Below are 26,613 nucleotides of genomic sequence, written 5' to 3' on the forward strand. Positions count from 1 at the left end.
AAAACCAGGAGAAAACATAAAATGGAAAGACTTTCACCTCTTCTGTAGTTTGAGTCCATCCCTGGTTTTGACTAGCAAATATTGAAAAATGATGGCCAAATACTGACCACAATGTTTCTGTTCAAACATTCTCTTGGGCGGGAAGTGACAGTGACACTACTTTAAAGGAAACAAGATGCTCAATATGAAAGTAGCCATAGACTGGCAGATGTCTTACTAATATCGATAGTCTTTGAGGCATCTATCTGTCCTCATACCCTAAGGCCTCTTGCACACAAACGTTTTTTTTTTTCATTTACGTTACGTTTTTTTTGCGTTCCGTATACCATTCATTTCAATGGATTCTCCAAAAAAATGGAAGGTACTCTGTATGCCTTCCGTTTTTCCATTTTTCCGTTCCGTTCAAAGATAGAACATGTCCTATTATTGTCCGCATAACGAACAAGGATAGTACTGTTCTATCAGGGGCCAGCTGTTCCATTCCGCAAAAAACGGAATGCACACAGATGTCATCCGTATTTTTTGCGGATCCTGTTTTTGCGGACCGCAAAATACTGAAAAAGCCATACGGTCGTGTGCAAGAGGCCTAAGAGAAATAACATTGTGGTATAAAGTATACAAAAAACCCATATCTCACCTTGTAACCCCATGACGCTGCTTATAACCACAATGTGACCACTTCTTCTCTTCTTCATGGCAGGGAGCAATTCTTTGATCAAGTGCACCACCCCAAAAAAGTTTGTCTCAAAGACTTTCCTCATGTCGTCCATTGAGATGCTTTCAAGGGGACCAGCCTGGCCTACACCAGCGTTGTTCACTGGGAATCAACAATGTACATCATATTACAAGAGTTATAACAAACTTCGTTACTTATTAACACCAAACTAAATGTGTAACTCAACCATGTTGATCGCTTACCAAGGATGTCCACTGTCTGACCAGGCAGCTCTGCTATGCATTTCTTCACTGACTCTTCATTGGTTACATCCAGCTGTCTGATTACCAGGGTCTTATTGAAGGACTCTCCAGCTTCTGCTTCCAACTTTGCACTCTTGTTGGGGTCTCTCATAGTGGCAATCACCATTGGTACTATAGAAAACCTCCAACACCCTACTTTATTGCACATTGAAGAGTTAACTTGCATCATGATTTATGCCATTGTTTATACTTATATTGTCTTGTTGAACTGCATTTTATATGTTTATTGTGATATATCCTGTTCATTCTCACTGTTATTGAACAGTATTTGCACTGCACTGCAGGGAGAGTTGATACACAGCCAGCTAATACTGAGAGACTTTGGGACTTTCTACCTATGCACTGAGAAGCTAGTCATTTTCCACAGTTACTATAAGAGAATATGCAGAACTAAGTTTTGGAGGGAAAAACAGACACAGTGACCTTTTGACTGTCTAGTTAAGCTCTATCTAGACTGTTGTTTATTTCTGAAAACTGCTTATTCATTCCCATTGACTTGTATTAAGGGCTCAATACAAGTCTATGGCAGATGGAAATTGCAACATTGTTTCTGTTAGGCGGTGTTTCTCCAATAGAAGGTTCTGAATCAGAAACTGTATAAAAGAAAAGTAGTCAGAGCCCCTAGTTGTCTGCAAATAGGGACCAGTGTTCAGTAAGAGAGACTCTGCCAGACTTCACCAGTAACCAGAAGAAGATGCTGAGATGGGGATACTCTGCCACAGTCACTGGGTCACTAGCCCTTTGATCAGTAATGCAGCCATCTCAGGCCTTTTCTCAGCACAGAACCTTCTTCTACCAGAGGGGAGACAGGACAAACCAGTTAACTGCATTGCCTGTATTGTTTTGCACTTAAGTTCCTCCAGTAAAGAACACTGGTTAACTGCAAACCCTGACTCTCTGGACTTATTTCCCATTTGGTGCACCACGCCTTATCATCCTCTCTGTAGAGCAGCAAAATGTGATAACACCTCAATGGTGTCCAGGGGATCTAGCGTAATGTTGGAGCCACCCCAAACCCAGCCACTGTAGCTGTGTGAAAAGTACATGGATGGTGGGAGGGATGAAGGTGTCCTTTGTGACATGACCCAACTGATCTCCTTAGTCCAGGTCTGATCCCTTCTTGGCTATGAAACGTTATCATAGCGTTAAGTATTATGCCATGCCAGACTTACGAATAAACAGTTATCACTTTAGATTACAAAACACTCCTCCTCATCCCCGAGCTATCAGTGGGTATTAGTTGGCAGTCATATGGTACTTTAAGAGGATAAGCAGATTTGCTTGGAGCAAAAGGTCAGTGTCTGAGACTGAGTATTTTTATTACGAAACCATGTTCCACTTCCCAAAAACAGCAATTGTCCTTAGTGTATATACACGAATAAATGTGATACCTGACTATATTACAGGCAAAGCTAGTACAAGAATGAGGGAATGTCTTTTTAGGACCACTATGTTTAAAATTGGGGGTCCTCTCTGAGGAACTAAAATCTGATAAAAAAAAAATTAAAATGTCATCATGGCTGGTCACTGTTTACTTCGATGCAGTGGTGATGGGCCATATATAGGGATGAGCGAACCCGAACTGTATAGTTCGGGTTCGTACCGAATTTTGGGGTGTCCGTGACACGGACCCGAACATTTTCGTAAAAGTCTGGGTTCGGGGTTCGTCGCTTTCTTGGCGCTTTTTGAAAGGCTGCAAAGCAGCCAATCAACAAGCGTCATACTACTTGCCCCAAGAGGCCATCACAGCCTTGCCTACTATTGGCATGGCTGTGATTGGCCAGTGCAGCATGTGACCCAGCCTCTATATAAGCTTAGGTCACGTAGCGCTGCACGTCACTCTGCTGATACAAGCGTAGGGAGAGGTTGCTGCTGCGATGTTAGGGCGAGATTAGGCAGATTAACTCCTCCAAAAGACTTAATTCAGTGATCGATCTCCAGCTGTGGATCATTGAAGTGCTAATATCGAATTGCTCACTTTTTTTAGGCTGCCCAGAGCGTTTTTATATCATATTTTTCTGGGGTGATCGGCGGCCATTTTGTGACTTGTGGTGCGCCAGCACAAGCTATCACCAAGTGTATTTAACCATCAATAGTGTGGTTATTTTGTGCTATATCCTACATCAGGTGCAGGCTGAGCCTGTGTCACCCAAGTGCATTTAACCATCAATAGTGTGGTTATTTTTTGGCCATATACTACATCAGGTGCAAGTTGAGCCTGTCACCCAGCGCCTAAAAAATAGACCTGACATTTCTATTCAACCAAATCTGTACTGTTTTAGCTGGTCAAGTTATTTGTAGTGACCGTAAAAGCACAGTTTTTGTTCTGGGTTGAAAAACTATTCCCAAATTTGCCATTCTCAAAATAAGTAGTTTATGCTATATCAGGCCTACTTGAAATCTATCCCAAAAAGGATATCTTACATTGAAGGTGCTGATAGTGTCATTCAGAAAAACTTAACACACACGCTAGCGTGCTGATACAAGTCTAATTCTGTGATTAAACCTATACCTGTCACACAGCGCAAAAAAAAACAGGGCCTTTGTTAATTAAAATGTCCTCCTCAAGGGAACGGGATAATATCCTTAGATGGAAGAGAGAAATACAAACGGTGAAATACAACGATGCTAATATAGAGATATACCCGGACTTTTCAAAAGTTACGCAAGATAAAAGAAGAGAATATAAGGACGTTAAAAAGAGACTGATACAAGCCCAACTAAAATATTCCATGATGTACCCTGCGAAACTACTGGTTATCTACAAAGAAACCGTTCAATTCTTCCCCAACCCAAATGACGCAGCCGATTGGATGGACTCTCAGGGCATTAAATAACCTGCTCATGGTCGCGGTGGGGGAGAGCTGGGGGGGCCGACGGCGGGGGGGGGGGGGGATAGTCTATAGTCAGAGACCTATGAGCCGCAGGCAGCGACTCGCAGGTCAGAATGGGATTGGGGTTTGGGGGGTTGGGGGAGGGGGTTTATTTCCGCGGGGGACTGTCGTGGTGTTGAGGGTACGTCGTTGGGGGTTCCCCTGTTCTTCCGCTCAGTGCTGCCTCACTATCTTAAAATGTCTAGCATACTGACATGGAATATCCGCGGTTTTGCGGACAAAATTAAGAAGTGTGCAGTGTTCGATTTAGTTTCTAGACATTTACCAGCAATAGTGGCCCTGTTAGAACCACACCTTACAGGTGAAAAAGTAGCAGCACTGGGCGGAAGGAGATGGGCCTCTCATGAATATCATTCCTGTTACTCTATATATTCCAGGGGAATCAGTGTTTATATTCATAGACAGGTAGACTACGACCCAATAGAACAGCTAATTGATCAAGAGGGCCGGTATATTTTTCTGCACTGTTATTGGCAGGGGCAAAGGAGAATTATTGCGTTTATATACATTCCACCCCCTTTTACAACCACTGTACTATGTAAATTGATGGAGTATATTGCAGCACGAGAGGAGTGCCCGGAGCTGGTGATGGGCGATTTCAACTCGGTCATGGACGTTAAAAAAGACAGGATCTCCACCATAACTAATTATGAACCAAATTTAGGTTCAAGTACAGTACTATCCAGAATCTGTACAGAGATGGCACTGGTTGACATATGGCGATCTCTTTATGGAAATAAGCAAGTATTTTCATGCTTCAGTAACACATATAGGTCTATGTCCCGAGTTGATCTGGCCCTCGCCAGCCCCGGGCTTATTAATAGAGTTAAAAAAATGAATTATGAATGTCATGGTATCTCCGACCATAGCCCGGTTATGGTTGTACTGGACAGTCCGAATAAACCAAATCCAAATAGAACTTTTAAACTTAACCCCACTGGATGACATTGATAAGGGATCTAGATAAGATTAATGAAGAAATAAAACTCTTTTGGAGGGATAACGTTAATTCAACACATATCCATATGGTTTGGGACTCGCTTAAGGCATATCTTCGGGGTATATATTCACATGAAATCAGGAAACAGAAAAATCTCTTTGCCCAAACTCAAAAAGAAATAGAAGGGATGCTCAACCAGATAATGAATGAGATTAGCCACGCAAATACCCCAGAAAAACAACTTCAACTTAAAAAAGCACAAGATGAATACAAACAATATTTACATAAAAAAGCACAGAACAAAATGTTTTTTTCAGGGTTGAGGAGCTTCAGCGAGTCCGGCATGGCAAGCAGACTATTATCTATGATAGTAAAAAATCAAAGGGGGGGTACTAATATTATCGGAATTAAGACAGAGGCAGGAAATACCCTACGAGACCCTGATGATATCTTAAGGGAATTTACCAGGTACTTTTCGACGTTATATCAAGCCGGGTCTAAAAATCAGGGAGTAAAAATAGATCAATATCTGGACAACATTGAGATCCCTGAGTTCGACCAACAAGATATTGACTGGTTGAATAGACCTATCCAACTGACCGAGCTACAGACCACGTTGCACTCTATCAAGGGTAATACATCCCCAGGGGTGGATGGCTTTCCATTCGAACTATACCGGAAACATGAGGGAATTATTCTTCCCCAAATGTTGGAGGTATTAAATCAATCCTGGACAATGGGTTCCCTACCACCCTCATGGATGGAAGCTACCATCACATTGATCCCCAAAAGAGGGAAAGATCCGCTGTTAGTTGCTTCCTACCGCCCCATCTCTCTGTTGAATACAGACTATAAAATCCTTGCCAAATTGTTAGCCAATAGATTAAAAACTGTTATCCACAAAGTCGTTCATGTAGATCAAACCGGGTTCATTCCCAAAAGGAACATACAGGACAACATAAGGCGGGCGTTCCTGAACGTCCAGATGGGGGATGGTGAAGACTGCTCCATCCTGTCATTGGACGCCTTTGACAGGGTGGAGTGGTCCTTCCTTTGGAGGGTAATGTCTCGGGTGAAGATAGGCGAATATTTCTCCAGATGGGTTCGCATTCTGTACCAAAACCCGGTATCCAGGGTCCGAATCAATGGTGAATACTCCTCCCCTTTCCCCCTGACCCGAGGAACACGCCAGGGCTGTCCCCTTTCCCCCTTGCTCTTCTCACTGTTCCTGGAGCCAATTGCATGCAAAATTAGAACAGATGTGGAAATACCTGGCTTCGGGTGCGAGGGAGAAGCTGACAAAATCAGTTTATATGCGGACGATATAGTGCTCTTTTTGGGGAAGGGGTATATAAACTTGCCCAGGGTTATGGAAAGTCTGGACGAGTTTGGATGCCTATCTGGATACGATATAAACTGGGAAAAATCAAAATTTCTCCCATTAAGACGCCCGGTTCCACTGGGCCATAATTTTCGGGTTAGTATACTGACCCCAGCAGATTCCTTATTGTATCTGGGTATCCAGATAGGGACCAAGCTGGAACATTATATGAAACTGAATATACTCCCAATAATAGATAAAGTTAAAGAAAAAATTAGAACATGGTTAAAACTCCCCCTGTCACAAATCAACCGAATAGCGCTTATTAAAATGACATTATTACCAATGTTATTATATGTTTTCAACGCTAGTCCAATTACGATAGAAGACAAATTTTTCAATAAGTTAGAGATCCTCTTTAACGAACTGATATGGGGCCGCAAACGAGTCAGAGTTAAGATACGGTATCTGTATAAAGAAGAGGGTGGAATGTCCATCCCTTTTTTAAAAGGATATTATCTAGCTGCCCAATTGAGATGGTGTGTGAGGAATCGAAAGAATAAATGCATCTGGCTTCTTTTTGGGGAGCATTGTAGACCATGGTCGGATCTTTTCCACATTCTCGAAACCGGTATTTTTAAGAAGAAAACAATAATAAACCCGTTTAGTAGAATGCTTGGGTATATCTGGCAACAAATTAGAGATATGGTGGGTGCATCTGAAGCAGTTCAGTACACCCCACTGTGGGGGAATGCACACTTACCACAAGTTATGCAACTGGGTCACGCTGAATATTGGGAAAAACATGGGATATATTTAATTACACAAGTTTTTCATAAAGGACAGATTAAGCCCTTAAATGAAATATTACCAGACACCAAATTAGGATTCATTGATAAATTTCGATATGAACAACTACTTCATGCTATATATCACACGGAGAATAAGAATTATTTGAAGATAGTAAGGAACACTTTTTTAGATCATTGTCAAGATATGACACTTAATACTTCTATATCGCACATCTACGCTAAGTTAAAATATGAATACACGAAAACCATCACATTTGGGGGTGAGGCTAAATGGGAAAGAGACCTACAAAAGGGGGAACCCATTTTGTGGAACACTGTGTACAGAAACATTAAAAGATCGACTGTGTCACCTGCCCATGCATGGATTCTTTTGAAAATCATACACCGCCTCTATTATACACCAGTATTACTGCATATCATTTATAAAGATAGGAAACAGAACTGCTATAAATGTAATAAAGACAGAGGAGACTATAAACATCTGCTGTGGGAATGCCCAGGGATAAATGAATACTGGATTAAAATATTCCGGAAATTGCAGGACTGCTCACCTATGAAGTACCAGGCATGTATTGACTACGCCATCCTGGGTACATTCCCAGAGACAGACCAAAATAAAACCGAGCAGACACTTTGGTTTCGGGGCACTGCACTTGCCAAAATAATAATTGTTAAACACTGGGGCACCATGAAATACCCCAGTTTTCAGGAGTGGATGGAGTGGATGAATAGGGTCAGGCAGTACGAACATATCCTAGCCCAAACAGCAGGGAAAAAGGCAGTCTGGTGGCGGATCTGGGATAACTGGAAACAATGACAGTTGATGTAGATACGGCAGCTTTGCGGAAAAGAAAGGGGGTAGCTGGAAATAATGACAGTTGATGTAGATACGGCAGCTCCGCGGAAAGAAAAGGGGGGGGGTGGAGGGAGGGATAGGGGGGTTTATAAACAAAAGAGAAACTCAGTATAGGATGAGATGAATTTATTATTGTATTCCTATTCTATTGTTATGTGACACTGAAATGGAATTTTGTTGATTTTTTATCTTTTGGAAAATAAAATATATTTAAAAAAAACAAAAAAAACCTATACCTGTCACACAGCGCAAAAAAAAACAGGCCTCACATTTCTATTCAACCAAATCTGTACTGTTTTAGCTGGTCAAGTTATTTGTAGTGACCGTAAAAGCACAGTTTTTGTTCTGGGTTGAAAAACTATTCCCAATTTTGACTCTCAAAATTGTGGTGAACGGGAACAATGAGGAAAACATCTAATAAGGGACGCGGACGTGGACATGGTCGTGGTGGTGTTAGTGGACCCTCTGGTGCTGGGAGAGGACGTGGCCGTTCTGCCACAGCCACACGTCCTAGTGAACCAACTACCTCAGGTCCCAGTAGCCAGCAGAATTTACAGCGATATTTGGTGGGGCCCAATGCCGTTCTAAGGATGGTAAGGCCTGAGCAGGTACAGGCATTAGTCAATTGGGTGGCTGACAGTGGATCCAGCACGTTCACATTATCTCCCACCCAGTCTTTTGCAGAAACCGCACAGATGGCGCATGAAAACCAAGCCCATCGGTCTGTCACATCACCCCCATGCATATCAGGGAAACTGTCTGAGCCTCAAGTTATGCAGCAGTCTCTTATGCTGTTTGAAGACTCTGCTGCCAGGGTTTCCCAAGGGCATCCACCTAGCCCTTCCCCAGGGGTGGAAGAGATAGAATGCACTAACGCACAACCACTTATTTTTCCTGATGATGAGGACATGGGAATACCACCTCAGCACGTCTCTGAGGATGACGAAACACAGGTGCCAACTGCTGCGTCTTTCTGCAGTGTGCAGACTGAACAGGAGGTCAGGGATCAAGACTGGGTGGAAGACGATGCAGGGGACGATGAGGTCCTAGACCCCACATGGAATGAAGGTCGTGCCACTGACTTTCACAGTTCAGAGGAAGAGGCAGTGGTGAGACCGAGCCAACAGCGTAGCAAAAGAGGGAGCAGTGGGCAAAATCAGAACACCCGCCGCCAAGAGACTCCGCCTGCTACTGACCACCGCCATCTGGGACCGAGCACCCCAAAGGCAGCTTCACGGAGTTCCCTGGCATGGCACTTCTTCAAACAATGTGCTGACGACAAGACCCGAGTGGTTTGCACGCTGTGCCATCAGAGCCTGAAGCGAGGCATTAACGTTCTGAACCTTAGCACAACCTGCATGACCAGGCACCTGCATGCAAAGCATGAACTGCAGTGGAGTAAACACCTTAAAAACAAGGAAGTCACTCAGGCTCCCACTGCTACCTCTTCTGCTGCTGCCGCCTCGGCCTCTTCTGCTGCTGCTGCTGCCGCCGCCTCGGCCTCTTCCTCCGCCTCTGGAGGAACGTTGGCACCTGCCGCCCAGCAAACATGGGATGTACCACCAACACCACTACCTGCGTCACCAAGCATCTCAACCATGTCACACGGCAGCGTTCAGCTCTCCATCTCACAAACATTTGAGAGAAAGCGTAAATTCCCACCTAGCCACCCTCGATCCCTGGCCCTGAATGCCAGCATTTCTAAACTACTGGCCTATGAAATGCTGTCATTTAGGCTGGTGGACACACACAGCTTCAAACAGCTCATGTCGCTTGCTGTCCCACAGTATGTTGTTCCCAGCCGGCACTACTTCTCCAAGAGAGCCGTGCCTTCCCTGCACAACCAAGTGTCCGATAAAATCAAGTGTGCACTGCGCAACGCCATCTGTGGCAAGGTCCACCTAACCACAGATACGTGGACCAGTAAGCACGGCCAGGGACGCTATATCTCCCTAACTGCACACTGGGTAAATGTAGTGGCGGCTGGGCCCCAGGCGGAGAGCTGTTTGGCGCACGTCCTTCCGCCGCCAAGGATCGCAGGGCAACATTCTTTGCCTCCTGTCTCCTCCTCCTCCTACTCAGCTTCCTCCTCCTCTTCTTCCACCTGCTCATCCAGTCAGCCACACACCTTCACCACCAACTTCAGCACAGCCCGGGGTAAACGTCAGCAGGCCGTTCTGAAACTCATATGTTTGGGGGACAGGCCCCACACTGCACAGGAGTTGTGGCGGGGTATAGAACAACAGACCGACGAGTGGTTGCTGCCGGTGAGCCTCAAGCCCGGCCTGGTGGTGTGCGATAATGGGCGAAATCTCGATGCAGCTCTGGGACTAGCCGGTTTGACGCACATCCCTTGCCTGGCGCATGTGCTGAATTTGGTGGTGCAGAAGTTCATTCGCAACTACCCCAACATGTCAGAGCTGCTGCATAAAGTGCGGGCCGTCTGTTCGCGCTTCCGGCGTTCACACCCTGCCGCTGCTCGCCTGCGTAACTTTGGCCTTCCCGCTCACCGCCTCATATGCGACGTGCCCACCAGGTGGTACTCCACCTTGCACATGCTGGACAGACTGTGCGAGCAGCAGCAGGCCATAGTGGAGTTTCAGCTGCAGCACGCACGGGTCAGTCGCACTGCGGATCAGACCCACTTCACCACCAATGACTGGGCCTCCATGCGAGACCTGTGTGCCCTGTTGCGCTGTTTCGAGTACTCCACCAACATGGCCAGTGGCGATGACGCCGTTATCAGCGTTACAATACCACTTCTATGTCTCCTTGAGAAAACACTTAGGGCGATGATGGAAGAGGAGGTGGCCCAGGAGGAAGAGGGGTCATTTTTAGCACTTTCAGGCCAGTCTCTTCGAAGTGACTCAGAGGGAGGTTTTTTGCAACACCAGAGGCCAGGTACAAATGTGGCCAGACTGGGCCCACTACTGGAGGACGAGGAGGACGAGGATGAGGAGGAGGTGGAGGAGGATGAGGATGAAGCATGTTCACAGCGGGGTGGCACCCAAAGCAGCTCGGGCCCATCACCGGTGCGTGGCTGGGGAGAAACACAGGACGATGACGATACGCCTCCCACAGAGGACAGCTTGTCCTTACCTCTGGGCAGCCTGGCACACATGAGCGACTACATGCTGCAGTGCCTGCGCAACGACAGCAGAGTTGCCCACATTTTAACGTGTGCGGACTACTGGGTTGCCACCCTGCTGGATCCCCGGTACAAAGACAATGTGCCCACCTTACTTCCTACACTGGAGCGTGATAGTAAGATGCGCGAGTACAAGCGCACGTTGGTAGACGCGCTACTGAGAGCATTCCCAAATGTCACAGGGGAACCAGTGGAAGCCCAAGGCGAAGGCAGAGGAAGAGCAAGAGGTCGCCAACGCAGCTGTGTCACGGCCAGCTCCTCTGAGGGCAGGGTTAGCATGGCAGAGATGTGGAAAAGTTTTGTCACCACGCCACAGCTAACTGCACTACCACCTGATGCAGCGTACTCAAGTTGTGTGTAATAGAGTTTCTGGGTGTAGTAGTGCAATGACACTAACCTGAGACGGCTGACTCTCTGCATAGGCAGGTGATGGTAGAAATTGTTCGTGACGCCAGTGCCAATTAAACGGTGGCACGCCGTTTGCGGATAGCAGGAATAAATTGAGGAACACGTGGTATTAAAACAGAACTCCAACTTTAGTAGTTTTCATGCAGAGACAATATTGGAATCGCAGTTCCTTGGCATACAGTCGATTTTGCAATACGGTTGATGCAGGCAATTACAGATTTAGCAAGGTGATTACAGAGTGTTGAACACAGGAATTGCAGTACAGGAGCTTGCACTCTATTTCTGTCTGATCCTGGAATATAGCAATTCTTCACCAAGGCCCAATAACCTAGTTCTGGCTTTATATCCTTGGCTATAGCTTTAGAAAGTACCTCCTCTGTTATTTTTAGTACCTCTTGCTTCTCTGCACTCTGCCTCGGTCTCTCTCAGCTTCCTGAGGCTCTAGAAACTTCTGAGCTCTCCACTAGACTGCCCTTTGCTTCCCTGTCTGGGCCTTATATAAACTAGGGCTCTCTAGCTCCCTCTAGTGACTAGAAGCTGGAATGACACACCTAGCAGGCCTGTACATGCAAGTGTCACAGTAACAGGGAAACACATAGCATTGCATTACATGACATTTTATAAAACTGACATATACCAACTTCTCCATAATTAAGGAGGGACGACAGCACACCAAGTGACACTTTGGTAGTGACGGGTATTACAGTCCCCGTACACTACACTGATACGGAACGTGTTAGCAGGAGGCAACATTTCACTAACATGGTGGAACAGTACCTGTGCACACCCCTCCACGTACTGACTGATGGTTCGGCCCCATTCAACTTCTGGGTCTCCAAATTGTCCACGTGGCCAGAGCTAGCCTTTTATGCCTTGGAGGTGCTGGCCTGCCCGGCGGCCAGCGTTTTGTCTGAACGTGTATTCAGCACGGCAGGGGGCGTCATTACAGACAAACGCAGCCGCCTGTCTACAGCCAATGTGGACAAGCTGACATTCATAAAAATGAACCAGGCATGGATCCCACAGGACCTGTCCATCCCTTGTGCAGATTAGATATTAACTACCTCCCCTTAACAATATATTATTCTACTCCAGGGCACTTCCTCATTCAATCCTATTTTTATTTTAATTTTACCATTATATTGCGGGGCAACCCAAAGTTGAATGAACCTCTCCTCTGTCTGGGTGCCGGGGCCTAAATATGTGACAGTGGCCTGTTCCAGTGGTGGGTGACGTGATGCCTGATTCTCTGCTATGACATGAAGACTGATTCTGCGCTGACATAAGGCCAGATTCTCTGTTACGGGACCTCTCTCCTCTGTCTGGGTGCCTGGGCCTAAATATGTGACAGTGGCCTGTTCCAGTGGTGGGTGACATGAAGCCTGATTCTCTGCTATGACATAAAGACTGATTCTGTGCTGACATAAGGCCAGATTCTCTGTTACGGGACCTCTCTCCTCTGCCTGGGTGCCTGGGCCTAAATGTGTGACAGTGGCCTGTTCCAGTGGTGGGTGACGTGAAGCCTGATTCTCTGCTATGACATGAAGACAGATTCTGTGCTGACATAAGGCCAGATTCTCTGTTACGGGACCTCTCTCCTCTGCCTGGGTGCCTGGGCCTAAATGGGTGACAGTGGCCTGTTCCAGTGGTGGGTGACGTGATGCCTGATTCTCTGCTATGACATGAAGACTGATTCTGCACTGACATAAGGCCAGATTCTCTGTTATGGGACCTCTCTCCTCTGCCTGGGTGCCTGGGCCTAAATGTGTGACAGTGGCCTGTTCCAGTGGTGGGTGATGTGAAGCCTGATTCTCTGCTATGACATGAAGACAGATTCTGTGCTGACATAAGGCCAGATACTCTGTTACGGGACCTCTCTCCTCTGCCTGGGTGCCTGGGCCTAAATATGTGACAGTGGCCTGTTCCAGTGGTGGGTGACGTGAAGCCTGATTCTCTGCTATGACATGAAGACTGATTCTGTGCTGACATAAGGCCAGATTCTCTGTTACGGGACCTCTCTCCTCTGTCTGGGTGCCGGGGCCTAAATGTGTGACAGTGGCCTGTTCCAGTGGTGGATGACGTGAAGCCTGATTCTCTGCTATGACATGAAGACAGATTCTGTGCTGACATAAGGCCAGATTCTCTGTTACGGGACCTCTCTCCTCTGCCTGGGTGCCGGGGCCTAAATGTGTGACAGTGGCCTGTTCCAGTGGTGGGTGACGTGAAGCCTAATTCTCTGCTATGACATGAAGACTGATTCTGCGCTGACATAAGGCCAGATTCTCTGTTACGGGACCTCTCTCCTCTGCCTGGGTGCCGGGGCCTAAATGTGTGACAGTGGCCTGTTCCAGTGGTGGGTGACGTGAAGCCTGATTCTCTGCTATGACATGAAGACTGATTCTGTGCTGACATAAGGCCAGATTCTCTGTTACGGGACCTCTCTCCTCTTCCTGGGTGCCTGGGCCTAAATATGTGACAGTGGCCTGTTCCAGTGGTGGGTGACGTGAAGCCTAATTCTCTGCTATGACATGAAGACTGATTCTGTGCTGACATAAGGCCAGATTCTCTGTTACGGGACCTCTCTCCTCTTCCTGGGTGCCTGGGCCTAAATATGTGACAGTGGCCTGTTCCAGTGGTGGGTGACGTGAAGCCTAATTCTCTGCTATGACATGAAGACTGATTCTGCGCTGACATAAGGCCAGATTCTCTGTTACGGGACCTCTCTCCTCTGCCTGGGTGCCTGGGCCTAAATGTGTGACAGTGGCCTGTTCCAGTGGTGGGTGACGTGAAGCCTGATTCTCTGCTATGACATGAAGCCAGATTCTTTGCTATGGCCTGAAGAGACTGATTCTCTGCTGACGTGAAGCCAGATTCTCTGCTATGGGACCTCTGTCCAATTGATATTGGTTAATTTTAATTTTTTTAATTTTAATTTTAATTAATTTTCCTATGCACATTTGTTTGCAGGGGATTTACCTACATGTTGCTGCCTTTTGCAGCCCTCTAGCTCTTTCCTGTGCTGTTTTACAGCCTTTTTAGTGCCGAAAAGTTCGGGTCCCCATTGACTTCAATGGAGTTCGGGTCTGGGACGAAGTTCGGATCGGGTTCGGATCCCGAACCCGAACATTTCCGGGAAGTTCGACCGAACTTCTCGAACCCGAACATCCAGGTGTTCGCTCAACTCTAGCCATATACCCACAAGAGCACTACAGATAATCAGGGTTTTGTTTTTTGGGTTTGAAATTTACGATACTCAAAGTGAGATATGACGCTACCTTAATTCTATACCATTAAAGTGATACCAAGTTTCTATTTTTTATGTATCAATTTTTTTATTTTTGCACAATAAAAACATAAAATAAAGTTTTGAGTTTTTTTTGGACCCATATTCTGAGAGCCATAGCTTTCTATTTTTCCGTTCGATGGAGCTGTGTGAGGGTTTGTGTTTTTTATCGGATAAGCTGATGTTTATAATAGTATCATTTTGGGGTACATACAACTTTGATTACTTTTCAGTGTTCTTCTGTCAATAGCTGCAGTAACCAGACATGGCCACTACAAAGTGCACGGCGCTGTGCTGTTCTGGTTCAGGAGCAGAGTTGCTCCTGTTAACAGCTGATCGGTGAAAGTGCCAACCAGGAGTTGAATACCTGACGATTACCTATTTCAGAAGGCTAACGCTGTTGTCACACATAGTTTTGTTTTTGGTGTTTTTTAAAGGGTTTGTGGTTTTTGGTGCTTTTTCTTTTACTGGTCTTTTTTGCAGTGTTCTTTTGGTCAAAAAGCACCAGTTCCAGACGTTACAATGAAGTCTACAGGAAATATTAAACACGGCACAAATGTGTTTTTTGACCCTTGAGGTGTGGTATTTTTGGGTCATTGTTGTCTTTTGAAATCGCAGAATGCTCTAGATCTGGTGATTGTTTTCCTGTTTTTGTCCCCCAGACCTCCATTGTTATTTTGTGCCCAGCATGAAGAAACACTGGTGTCAGTCTGTGTTTCATTTTTTAATGGTGTCTTTGCATGGTGTTTTTTGTATGAATGTATTTTCTCCATGCTGCTCTACAGAGGAAGTGACATTATGGAGGACACAAAAAAATACTATAAAAAGAATGGTGGTAAAACACACTATATGGGCAACAATTCCTATAAAAGCCAATAAAAAAAACACTGATCAAGTCTGAATACAGATACAGAATTCAATGAATCAGTCAGCTGTCTGTGGAGAACATGGACAGCACACGAATGAGAATCCATGATGGGTGAGCAAGATCCAAGGCCTTATTCCCACGTCTGTGTTTTTGGTCAGTGTTTTTTGCATCAGTGATTATTATACAAAACCAAGAGTGGATCTTCCCACAGGATACGGTATAATGAAAAGATTTGGTCTGGCTCCTGGATTTGGCTCGCAATCACTTAGGGTCCATATTCACACAAGCGTAAGGGCTCAGTGCTGCGGACCGCAATGCATGGGCAGTGGCCGTGTGAATCCTGTATTGCCGTTCGGACACATTGACTTGAATGGGTCCGTGATCCACAAAATACGGCAAAAGATAGGACATGTCCTATTTTTTGCGGTACGAAGGCACAGACTCGAAAGCCCATGGAAGCACATCTGTGCTTCCGATCCATGGAGTGCACACAACTGGTGCCCTTACGGTTGTGTGAATGGACCTTTATGGAAATCACTGACCAAAGCACTGATGAGTGAATAAGGTCTAATGGCTCATTCACATGTCAGTGTTCGGTCAGTGATTCTGAGCCAAAACCAGGTGCGGCTCTAAACACAGAGCAGGTGCAAGATCTTTCCCTTATACCTTATCTCTGTGGAGGCTCCAATTCTGGTTTTGGTTCACAATCACTGAGGGAAATCACTGACCAAAACACTGACGTGTGAATGAGGTTTAAGGGTGGGGCCACAAGGTGCGGTCATGTTGTATTATGTTGTCACGATTTTCAAAATATCATGACAAAAACCAAGATAAAACCATTGAGATATTTAGTTTGGTTCTCTCTGCATGGTATCACCATCTGTATCTAGATGGTTCCTGAAGTCAGGAAAGCAAGATATAGATGTCTAGATGTTTCAAAAGGGATTTAAAAAGATCGCCATCAACCTACCCAGGCCAACCCAGCAAGTTCATCTCACAGGATGCTGAAAGAAATTTCTAAGAACCCCAGGATTTTATCATGAGACCTACAGGTAGCCTTTATCACTACTGATGTCAACATGCAGGAGTCTACTATTACAACGAGCCTACACAAAGCAGCACCTAAAATCCACTTGGAAAATACTTGGTACAGTATACACCTCCCACTGTGAACTCATCCTAGAGGCCACATACACATTACATTTTTGTGGATTGGATGTGGACCCATTAATTTAATCGGGGCTACAACAAAAGCAGACAGCTGTAATGACCGACGTCACGCACAGGGAAGAAAACAGGGGAAGCCCTGCCCAAGGGAGAGGGAAAGGTGGTGACCCCTGACTCACCTTGCGGCTGGCACCTGACTGCCCTGACGTCCCTAGACGGGTTCCTCACCCGTGCGGCGATCACGTGCCTAAACCCTGGCTTTCCCTAATATGAGCCCTGGATAGTGAACAGGCCGGTGGGATCGCTAGTCCACACCACTATCACTAAGAGGGAAACACCAGGGAGAGGACAGACAAAACATACAAACACATACACCCAGGTGGGCGACCACAATAAACCAAAAAGGTCCAACAGGGATCTGGAGGGTAGCGTACTGGACCAACTACCAGCGAACGCAGCAACACAGCTCCAGAAGGTCAGAATAGATGTCCAGGCAGGAAGCTCTATCTCTGGCAACCAGAGAAGTGTGAGAGAGAAATATAAGGAGGTCTGGGAGTGCTGGACAAGGAACAGCTGAGGAGAAGGAGCTACGGATCCCTGAGTGAGCCAAAAGGGTTTGCTAAGCAAACCCAGAAAGCTACCATAAGGAAAACAGCCCTATCTTAAATAGAGCGTGCAGCCAACCGCTGCGACTTCCTGACCCCGGGTATAACGAAGTCAGGCGTGGTCCTCGACACCCTCGTGACAACAGCACACTGTGTTCTGACCGCATCCGTATGTCCGTTCCGCAGCCCCACAAAATAGATAGAACATGCCCTATTTGTGTCCGTTTTGTGAACAAGAATAGGCATTGTTATAATTGGTCGTCTTAAAAAAAATTAAAAAAGGATGCAACACGGACATCATCCATATTTTTTAGCGGATCTGTGTTTTGCGGACTGCAAAATATATATGGTTGTGTGAATGCACCCTTAGACAATTATCGACTGAAACCAACATTTTTGGAAAGACCACTGTCAATCTAAGGCTACTTTCACACTGGCGTTTTGGCTTTCTGTATCTGAGATCTGTTCAGGGCTCTCACAAGCGGTCCAAAACGGATCAGTTTTGCCCTAATGCATTCTGAATGGAAAAGGATCCGCTCAGAATGCATCAGTTTGCCTCCCATCACCATTCCGCTTTGGAGGCGGACACCAAAACGCTGCTTGAAGCGTTTTAGTGTCCGTCTGACGAAACTGAGCCAAACTGATCCGTTCTGACACACAATGTAAGTCAATGGGGACGGATCCGTTTTCTATGACACAATAGAAAATGGATACGTCCTCCATTGACTTTCAATGGTGTTCAAGACGGATCCGTTTTGGCGATGTTAAAGATAATACAAACTGATCCGTTCTGAACGGATGCAGATGTTTGTATTAATAGGAAAAGAGAAGTGTAGCAGCTCTCACCTGCCTTTCCTTTAGTTGTGAGCACGGATGGCCCGTGTCAGGTGCGGGCAGCAAATGCAGAAAGAAGTTGAGAAAAATCCAGCTCCACTTGGATAAAGGAATGTGCGTTTATTCAGCTTGCGGTTAAAAACTCATCCATGAAATACAAATATTAGCAGTCTTGTCTACGCGTTTCGGGCTACCAGAGACATTTCCAGCCCTTCTTCATGACACAGAAAGACATTAAAAGTGAGACCTTTTAAAGGGGAGGGTGCACCTGTGTTAACTGATTGTCTCCACAGGCCTGTAACCGCCCCCAGGAAAAGGTGCCACACCTTCAGTTAACTCTTCTCATGAAAATTAAGTGAAAGAAAAAACAAAAATGTAACCATATGTATGCATAGAAGAAATAAATGTATAATGACTATGCAAAAAACTATGCCATACAAGGGTATACATATAAATAGGATACATGGGATATAAGCTGGATATGTAGTAATTTTTTAGCAGACTATGGTGGAATGTGATGAAAATCAGATCACCAGAAAATTAATTACTATAACATTCTCAGGAAAAAGAGAAATTCACATACAAAAATTGTTAGTATGTGGATTATTGCTGCAAAATCAGATCTAGACGTTTGTTCAGCCCCTCAGGTTGACGTGTGTTCAGCGAAAAAATCCAAAAGGATTCTCTGTTTAATAATTTTCTTCTATAGTCTCCTCCACGTTTAGGCAGAAAAACCTTTTCTATGCCTTGTACTACCATATCTGATCTGTCCCCACCATGGCAGACAGCAAAATGCAGACTAGCTGCAGACACATTGTGACTGCCATGGTGGGGCACATCAGAGATGTGTTTGCGTATCCTAGATTTTATTGCATTGATAGTACAACCCACGTATTGCAGTTTGCACTTTGTGCAAGTGATCAAATAAACAGCGTGGGTTGTATTGCAATTGAGATACGCTTTCATTGGAAAGACTTTGTTGTTTGCAGTTGAGGAAAAGGTTTTGGATTTCATCATATGTGTGCAGCAAATGCATCTGTGGTGTCCACACCTATAACTCCCCTTAGTCCTAAGCCACACTGGTTGCGACTTTTTGTCTTCTTGGTATAGGCTAGGGCTGACATAGTTTGCAATTGTGGGCGCCCTTCTAGCTGCGCATTTAACCCCATCTGCAACTATGTCAGTCCATTCTCTATCATAAGACAGGACAGGAAAATGTTTTCTTATAATATGACATATCTGGGTTGATTTTTACACATCTAAACTAAGGGAGCGCAGGGAGGTCCATTTCTTCTCTTTTTTTCTGTATTGTTTCTGTTGCAATCCCCCCTGCAGCATACCGCTACTGTCCACCATGAGCGAACTATGGTACGATAGGAGAGATAGAATGATCTTTATCACGACATTCTTTAACAACAAAAAAGACACCTTAAATCAACCAAATTATCTTTGGAAAGAAAAGAAAAATGAGATGATCAACAATGTCAAAAGACTAGAACAACTACTAATAACTGAGATGCGGGACTTATGGGAAGTCTCCTCATTGGAAAAATATTTCGAGAATGATACGGTCCCCAAGGGCCTTAAGGTGTCCAAACCACTTAATGGTGATTTGGGGGATACCATCACCCTCAAGGAATGGGACACCCTATTTCATGATTTTTCTAAAAAAGCAGTAGTCTTTATTATTGAAAAAGAAAGGACAGCTTGAGGAGAAATAACCAAGAGATACTAGAACTCTTTGAAAAAATTAGACCATATAAAGAAGAGGAGGACCTAATAAGAATTTCCAGGTCAGTAAAAAACAGAATAAAAAACAAAGAAGACGCCATAATAGTCAAAAAAATGAAGAAATTCAAAAGAGACATATCAGAAATAGATAGTGTAGTGGATCTAGCAGGCATAAAACAAGCAGTGAGTTTAGTATTAGATGGGGACTTTGACACCATAGATAGTACATGGTGTGATTGTACCTTGAATAACCTATCAGTATATGAGGATAGCCGAGTGAATGAGGATAACCCCTGTGAAAAAGAAAGGGTTAGGACCCAGGCATCACCGGTTACAATCATGGAATCTAACACCAGTGAAATAAGACCTCAGCAACAGGAGAACGGCTCAATCATATCCCCTAATAGATATGCGATCTTAGAGAAAATAGATGAGTTTGCGGTTATCGAGGATACATTGCCCCCATTGGGGGACATCATCCAAGGGTCCCACATAGATGGACATAACACACTAAAAAATCAACCAAGCTATGCTACGGTAGTTCAAGGAGTTAGTATTATTAATACTATCACCAAAAATAGTCCTAAACAAAATAGACCACGGAACACTGTTACGAGCAAAAAAATAAAGAAGACTATTAATAAGGATTTTTTTCGCACAAGGAATCAAACAAAAAGAAAAAAACCAAAAGGGGGAGAAGAGGACGAGGTCTAACCAAAATCATACAAAAACAAAAAAGTCTGGGGGAAGGTATATTCAACCTTAGCAGCCACACTTTAAGTAATGAAGAACTTACCCTCCTTAATAAAGGTTTAAAATTTGCCCCCTCTTCTAAACTTAATACATTTGATGCATTCATTGGGGTGAAAAAATTCCTTTGGAATTTGGCTTTAAAAAAATTTTTTATTAAAAAGGTAAAACAATCGCTTATGAATAAACTAACCACCATTCATTCAAACAATACAGCATCTACAACAACTAAAATACCAATAAAAACAAAAATAAGAGGAGACATAAACATTGGAGTTGTGAGTACGCGCCCCAATCAGACTTTAGAGATACCAGAACTAAACTCAAGGACTGGTGGGATGGATACACATAATGATGTAGATACCGACAATAAATTCATCCACACCAACTTAAAACCCATATCGAAATTTAACCCCATCTCTGAATACTCTGATTCCCTAATCACCTTCCAATCGTTGGTCATTAGGGACCTACTTCGGATCAATCCCAATAAGAAAATAAGTTCTTATAATTTATCCAAGGGCGAGATTAGAGCTATAAAATCCCTACAAACCAACAACCAGATCATCATTAGACCAGCAGATAAAGGGGGTGGATTGGTCATACTTGACCAGAAGGATTACCATCAGGAGGCCCTGAGACTGCTTTCTGATCTAAAGACGTACAAGAAACTCAGTCTCGACCCCACAACAACATATAAAAGTAAACTGAATCTATTAATTCAAAAGGGTAAGAATATGGGAGCCCTTTCTAAGGACGAAATCCTCTTCATTAACAATCAAAGCCCCAAGATACCAATTTTTTACTATCTCCCTAAAATTCACAAGAATAGAACTAGCCCACCGGGCAGACCCATAATTTCAGGGATAGATAGCCTTACCTCTAACCTATCCAAGTATGTGGACATTTTATTACAAGAAAAGGTTTTAAAACTACCGGCGTATCTTAAAGATACGAAACATATCCTCCAAATTTTAGAAGGGATTGAATGGCAGACGGACTTCCTTTTGGGCACTTTGGACGTGACTGCCCTATATACAGTAATTGATAAAAAAAAAGGGCCGTGATGCTGTGGAATATTTTTAAAAAAAGGACCAAACAACATCTGAGGAACAAATTAATTTTACGTGTGATTGTATAACGTTCATTTTAGAGCATAATTATTTTAAGTATGGTCCAGATTTTTATCTTTAGACGTGGGGGACCGCGATGGGGACCCGATTCGCACCGAGCTTCGCCAACCTCTACATGGGTAGATGGGAGGAGCCCACCATATTTCCCAATGGGGAGCTCGGTGCGGGTCTGGTCCTCTGGAAAAGGTTCATTGACGACGTCATTTTTATCTGGAAGGGGGATGAGTCTTCCCTCAACTATTTTTTAGTCAATCTGAATAAAAATGATTTTAATCTGCATTTTACTCCTTCCTATGACAAAAAAGAAATTAACTTCTTGGATTTAACTATATTTATTGAGGACAGGTCTATACACACCAAAACTTACCATAAACCAACCGACACCAATAGCTTTATTCCTTTGGGAAGTTGCCACTTGCCCACATGGTTGAATAACATCCCCTACGGTCAGTACATCAGGGCCCGTAGAAACTGCACTACAGACACTGATTACCAACAGGAGGTAGCAGATCTAAATAAGAAATTCCTGGAAGAAGGGTACGACTCAAAAACACTGATCCCAATTACCAACACCGTCAGTGCCATGGACAGGAAAGTACTACTAAAAGAAAAAATAACAGATAAGGACACTTTTGCCAGTGAGGATGTAAACCAAATAAAGGTCCCTATCATCACCACATTCAGTGCAGGGGTGGGAACCTTTAAAAGAATCATTCAAAAACATTGGGACATTCTCAAGTACGACAAAATCATAGGGGAGAAGATTCCATCGAAACCCACATTTATTTTTAGGAAAGCCTCCAATCTAGCTAATCTAATAGCCCCATCTGAGAAAAGACACACATTGGGGAACCAATCATGTCCCAAAAAAGGCTTTTTCCCTTGCCGACTGTGCAAGAATTGCAAAACTGTGAAACACCTAATAAAACCCCTATTTGAACTTCATACCCCACAAGGTAAATTCACCATTAAGGACTATATCTCCTGCAACACCAAAGGGGTTATTTATTACATCCAGTGCCCCTGTTACAAAATCTATGTTGGACGCACAAAAAGAGAATTAAAAACCAGGATCAGGGAGCATATTAATAATATCCACAAAAAAGTAGATCATCACCCCCTATCCCGCCACTATGTGGAATTCCATCAAGGGAAGTTCCTGGGATCCAAATTTGGGGGCATAGAGAGAGTGAAACAGGAGAGCAGGGGAGGGGATTACATCAAACTCATGTCTAGAGTGGAAAGTAAATGGATCTTTAGATATAACAGTCTGGCACCAAATGGGTTAAACCAGGAAATAGAACTTTTTGCCTTCCAATAAATATACACCCATGAGGCCGATCGGATCTATTGGGCAGATATCAATCATTATCAAAATATATATACACATGGTGTCCTTTGGACAGTTAATGAAATAAAGGAACCATAAACCTAATTGCATCACTATAAATTAACATTGCATAGAGGTTTGGAAACCTGCACGTCCGCTCCTATGGTTGCTTGTTGACATGGTTACCATGGAGACCGAGTCAGCTATTTAACCTCCATGGACACTGAGAACAAACTATCCCTGACGAAGGAGCCCGCACGGCCCCGAAACGCGTAGGAAGGTTTTTTGTCCCACGGAGGCTACAGTATTTCCATAGGTGACGTCACCGATTCGGTTTCCAGGACAACCGTAGTAACTAGCCACCTCGCACCGAGCTTGCTTCCGGCCGGGGCAGCGCTCGTGCTAGAAGGTGAACGAAGAGCACGCGCCCACTACTAAGAAGATCCCGCAGAAGCAGGATAGGAAAGAAGGCTATCTTAACCACAATAAGCACGCACATCAGAGCGAACTCCTTTTCAGGTAGGAACCATATTGGTACTATTCATATGCCTCCAACTTTAGCGGTTTCATTTTATACCGTCCTATTGAGACAACCGGTGGGCGCTACACTTTGCCTGCACATTGTTCCCCCCCCCCTCCTCTTTGTCGCGTCCCCAGTCTATCCAGCCCTCTCACCCAGCATCAGTAGCCGCTTAGAGTGTATTTCCTGCGCTTATGTCCAGTATCACCCACGGGTGACACATCGACCTTTACTCTTACCTTACCTCAAGGAGGACAACAGCTCCTTCCCAGGACATTCTAGCTGCGGTATCATCCCATCTGGGTTGATTTTTACACATCTAAACTAAGGGAGCGCAGGGAGGTCCATTTCTTCTCTTTTAATATGACATATCTGTTGGTATTCTGTACTATATTGTGTTACAAACAGATTATTCCTTCTGCCCTTGTCCTTGATAATGTTGTTTGTGTTTCTATTTTTGTTTTCACTATTGGTGCCTATATCCAGTAGTGGAACCTCCTTATGCAAAGGATTTTGCTGTTTAGGATAAAGGAGGGATCCCCTTTCAATGGTTGAGACCTGAACTATGGCATCCTTTACATGTTTTGCACTATAACCTCTTTTACCCAGTCTATGGGAAATATATCCAGCCTCCTCCATAAAGCTTATTTCTTCCGTGCAATTCCTTCTTGCACGGATTATTTCCCCCCTGGGTATGTTGGCAGTTACATGTTTTGGATGACATGATGTCGCATGTAATGTGGTATTACCTGCCATAGGATTCCTATATGTGCAGGTGGATACCTGATTGGTGGCGGGGTCCCCCCTCAGGCGCAAATCCAAAAAGGCCACCTCCAGCGTGTCATGATGGACACTGAAGGAGATGGTATCCACACAGGAATTGATGTAACCACAAAAGGATGGTATGGCCGCCACATCGCCCGTCCAGATCAGGATCAGGTCATCGATGTAACGGCTATACCACCTGATGTGGTGCCAAAAAGGGTGGGTGTCGATGAAGAGAAAACACCTCTCCCACCATGCCATAAAAATATTGGCGATGGAGGGAGAGAATTTAGCCCCCATCGACACCCCCGATATCTGGAGATAAAATTTATTGTTGAACATGAAGAAATTGCGCCTGAGGAGGAAGTCCACCACCATCAGGACATATTCCTGCAACCCTGCAGTTATATTGCCATATATCTGCAGGAACCAGGTTAGGGATTTAATGGCCAATTCATGAGGAATATTAGTATACAAGGACACCACGTCTGCTGTGATCCAGACATAATTTGAGGACCATTCAATGTCATCAACTTTTTGCAGAACAGACGTGGTGTCCCTGAGATAACCCGGTATTAGTGGTATGAGTGGCTGAAGTATGGAATCAACCCATTGTGACATTCTCTCCGAAAAGGAGCCAATGCCCGCTACAATTGGCCTAAGGGGAGGTGGAAAAACATTTTTATGTGTTTTTGGAAGTGCATGGAACACTGGGATAACTGGGGACATGGTATAAATATACTCTGATTCTTTATTGGTTAGGAAGCCTGATTGGATCCCTAAATCCAAGATGGCCCTAAGTTCCTTCTGAAAAGCGGGGAGGGGGTTGTCGCTGAGAGTGACATAAACTGATGTGTCACTGAGCATGGATTCTATCAGGGTCCTGTATAGACCACTGTCCAGCACGACAACCCCGCCCCCCTTATCAGATTGTTTAATTACAACATCAGCTCTTGTTTTAAGATCCTGGAATGCCTTTTTTTCTTTTTTAGAAATATTACTGCAACCCCCACTATCATGGTTGATCTGATCATGCAGCAAGACTAAATCACGTTCCACCAAATCCTGGTATCTATCCAGTGCTGGAGATCTGGACTGAATCGGATAAAAATCCTGATTCTTTGTATGAAAATGCATCGACCTGTTATGTAGGTCCAGATCATCCAGAACTGTGTTAGACTCTTGTAATTCACAAACATGCATCATTTCATGGAAACTCATATATCTATTTTCTAAAGTAATCGCATCAACACAGACAGTGGGATCACTATTGGATGCAACAGGGTGATCGGCGCCCCCAGCCTCCGCAGCACAACCATCATTACCACCCACCTGAAAATGCCGGCGGAGAGTGAGGGCGCGGGCCAGCCTGTTAACATCCAAGAGCGTCCTGTACAGGTCAAATTGACAGGTAGGAGAAAAGGTTAAACCTCTTTTGAGTATGCTGATATCATCAGCTGACAATATGGAGGCAGATAGGTTGATTACTTCCAGTTCATCCTGTCATTTTTGTATCTTGTCGGATATCGGCGGTTTGCCATGTTTTCGGCCTGCTCTCCGTTTTTTGAAGGCGCTTTATGTGAAACAGTCTTTTGACTTTGTGCGGCCTGCGTCGATGGCGAGATGAGATCCTGTTCGGAATCAGCAGAATCCAAATCTGTTGAGCTGAATGAGACCCTTTGTTGATTGTTTCTTTTCTGTTTATTTTTATTGCGCAACTTTTTAAAGCTTGAACGGGGTGCGTTCTGTTTGGAGTCTGTCCATGTATACACCTGGTTGGACTGATAGTCAAGCAGATCACGGTTAAATTTCCTTTGCTTGAATTTAATGAGATCGTCCTCCATTTTTTGAAGATCATCCTTTAGTTTGTTATCCAGGTTAATAAATTCAGGGTTATTAATCTGTGTGCATAGGGCTATGTTAAAGATAATACAAACTGATCCGTTCTGAATGGATGCAGATGTTTGTATTATCTGAACGGATCCGTCTGTGCAGATCCATGGTGGATCCGCACCAAACGCGAGTGTGAAAGTAGCCTAATGTGTATGGGGAGTTCCAAGTCTTCCCAACTAGCCATGTCGGGGGAGAGAAGGATCGAGCATGTTGAATTTCAACACCTGCTCCTTTGTTCTCCCAGGAAATAAGACACGTCCGGCGGTGGCTTTCTACTTTTCTCCCCTTCGGAAACCCATTCACTCTCAGTCGAACCGAACATGTTTATATGTATTGGGGAGATAACTCTTGAAGGCAACTTAAAACTTCATTAACTT

The 26,613-nt window shown here is 44.5% G+C and overlaps 1 protein-coding gene across 1 annotated transcript in view; it reads right to left on the reverse strand.

Moving 5' to 3' along the window:
- Positions 1 to 26,613, reverse strand: part of LOC120986373 (retinol dehydrogenase 8-like) — a 68,863-nt gene that overhangs the window by 33,779 nt on the left and 8,471 nt on the right. The window contains exons 2-3 of the mRNA XM_040414910.1: positions 919 to 1,089; positions 638 to 817 (exon numbers count right to left, since the gene is read on the reverse strand). Of these exons, the coding sequence (XP_040270844.1) occupies positions 638 to 817; positions 919 to 1,089 (351 nt within the window). The remainder of the gene's footprint in view (positions 1 to 637; positions 818 to 918; positions 1,090 to 26,613) is intronic.

This window comes from Bufo bufo, chromosome 1, assembly GCF_905171765.1.
Source record: "Bufo bufo chromosome 1, aBufBuf1.1, whole genome shotgun sequence".
Taxonomy (NCBI): Eukaryota; Metazoa; Chordata; class Amphibia; order Anura; family Bufonidae; genus Bufo; species Bufo bufo.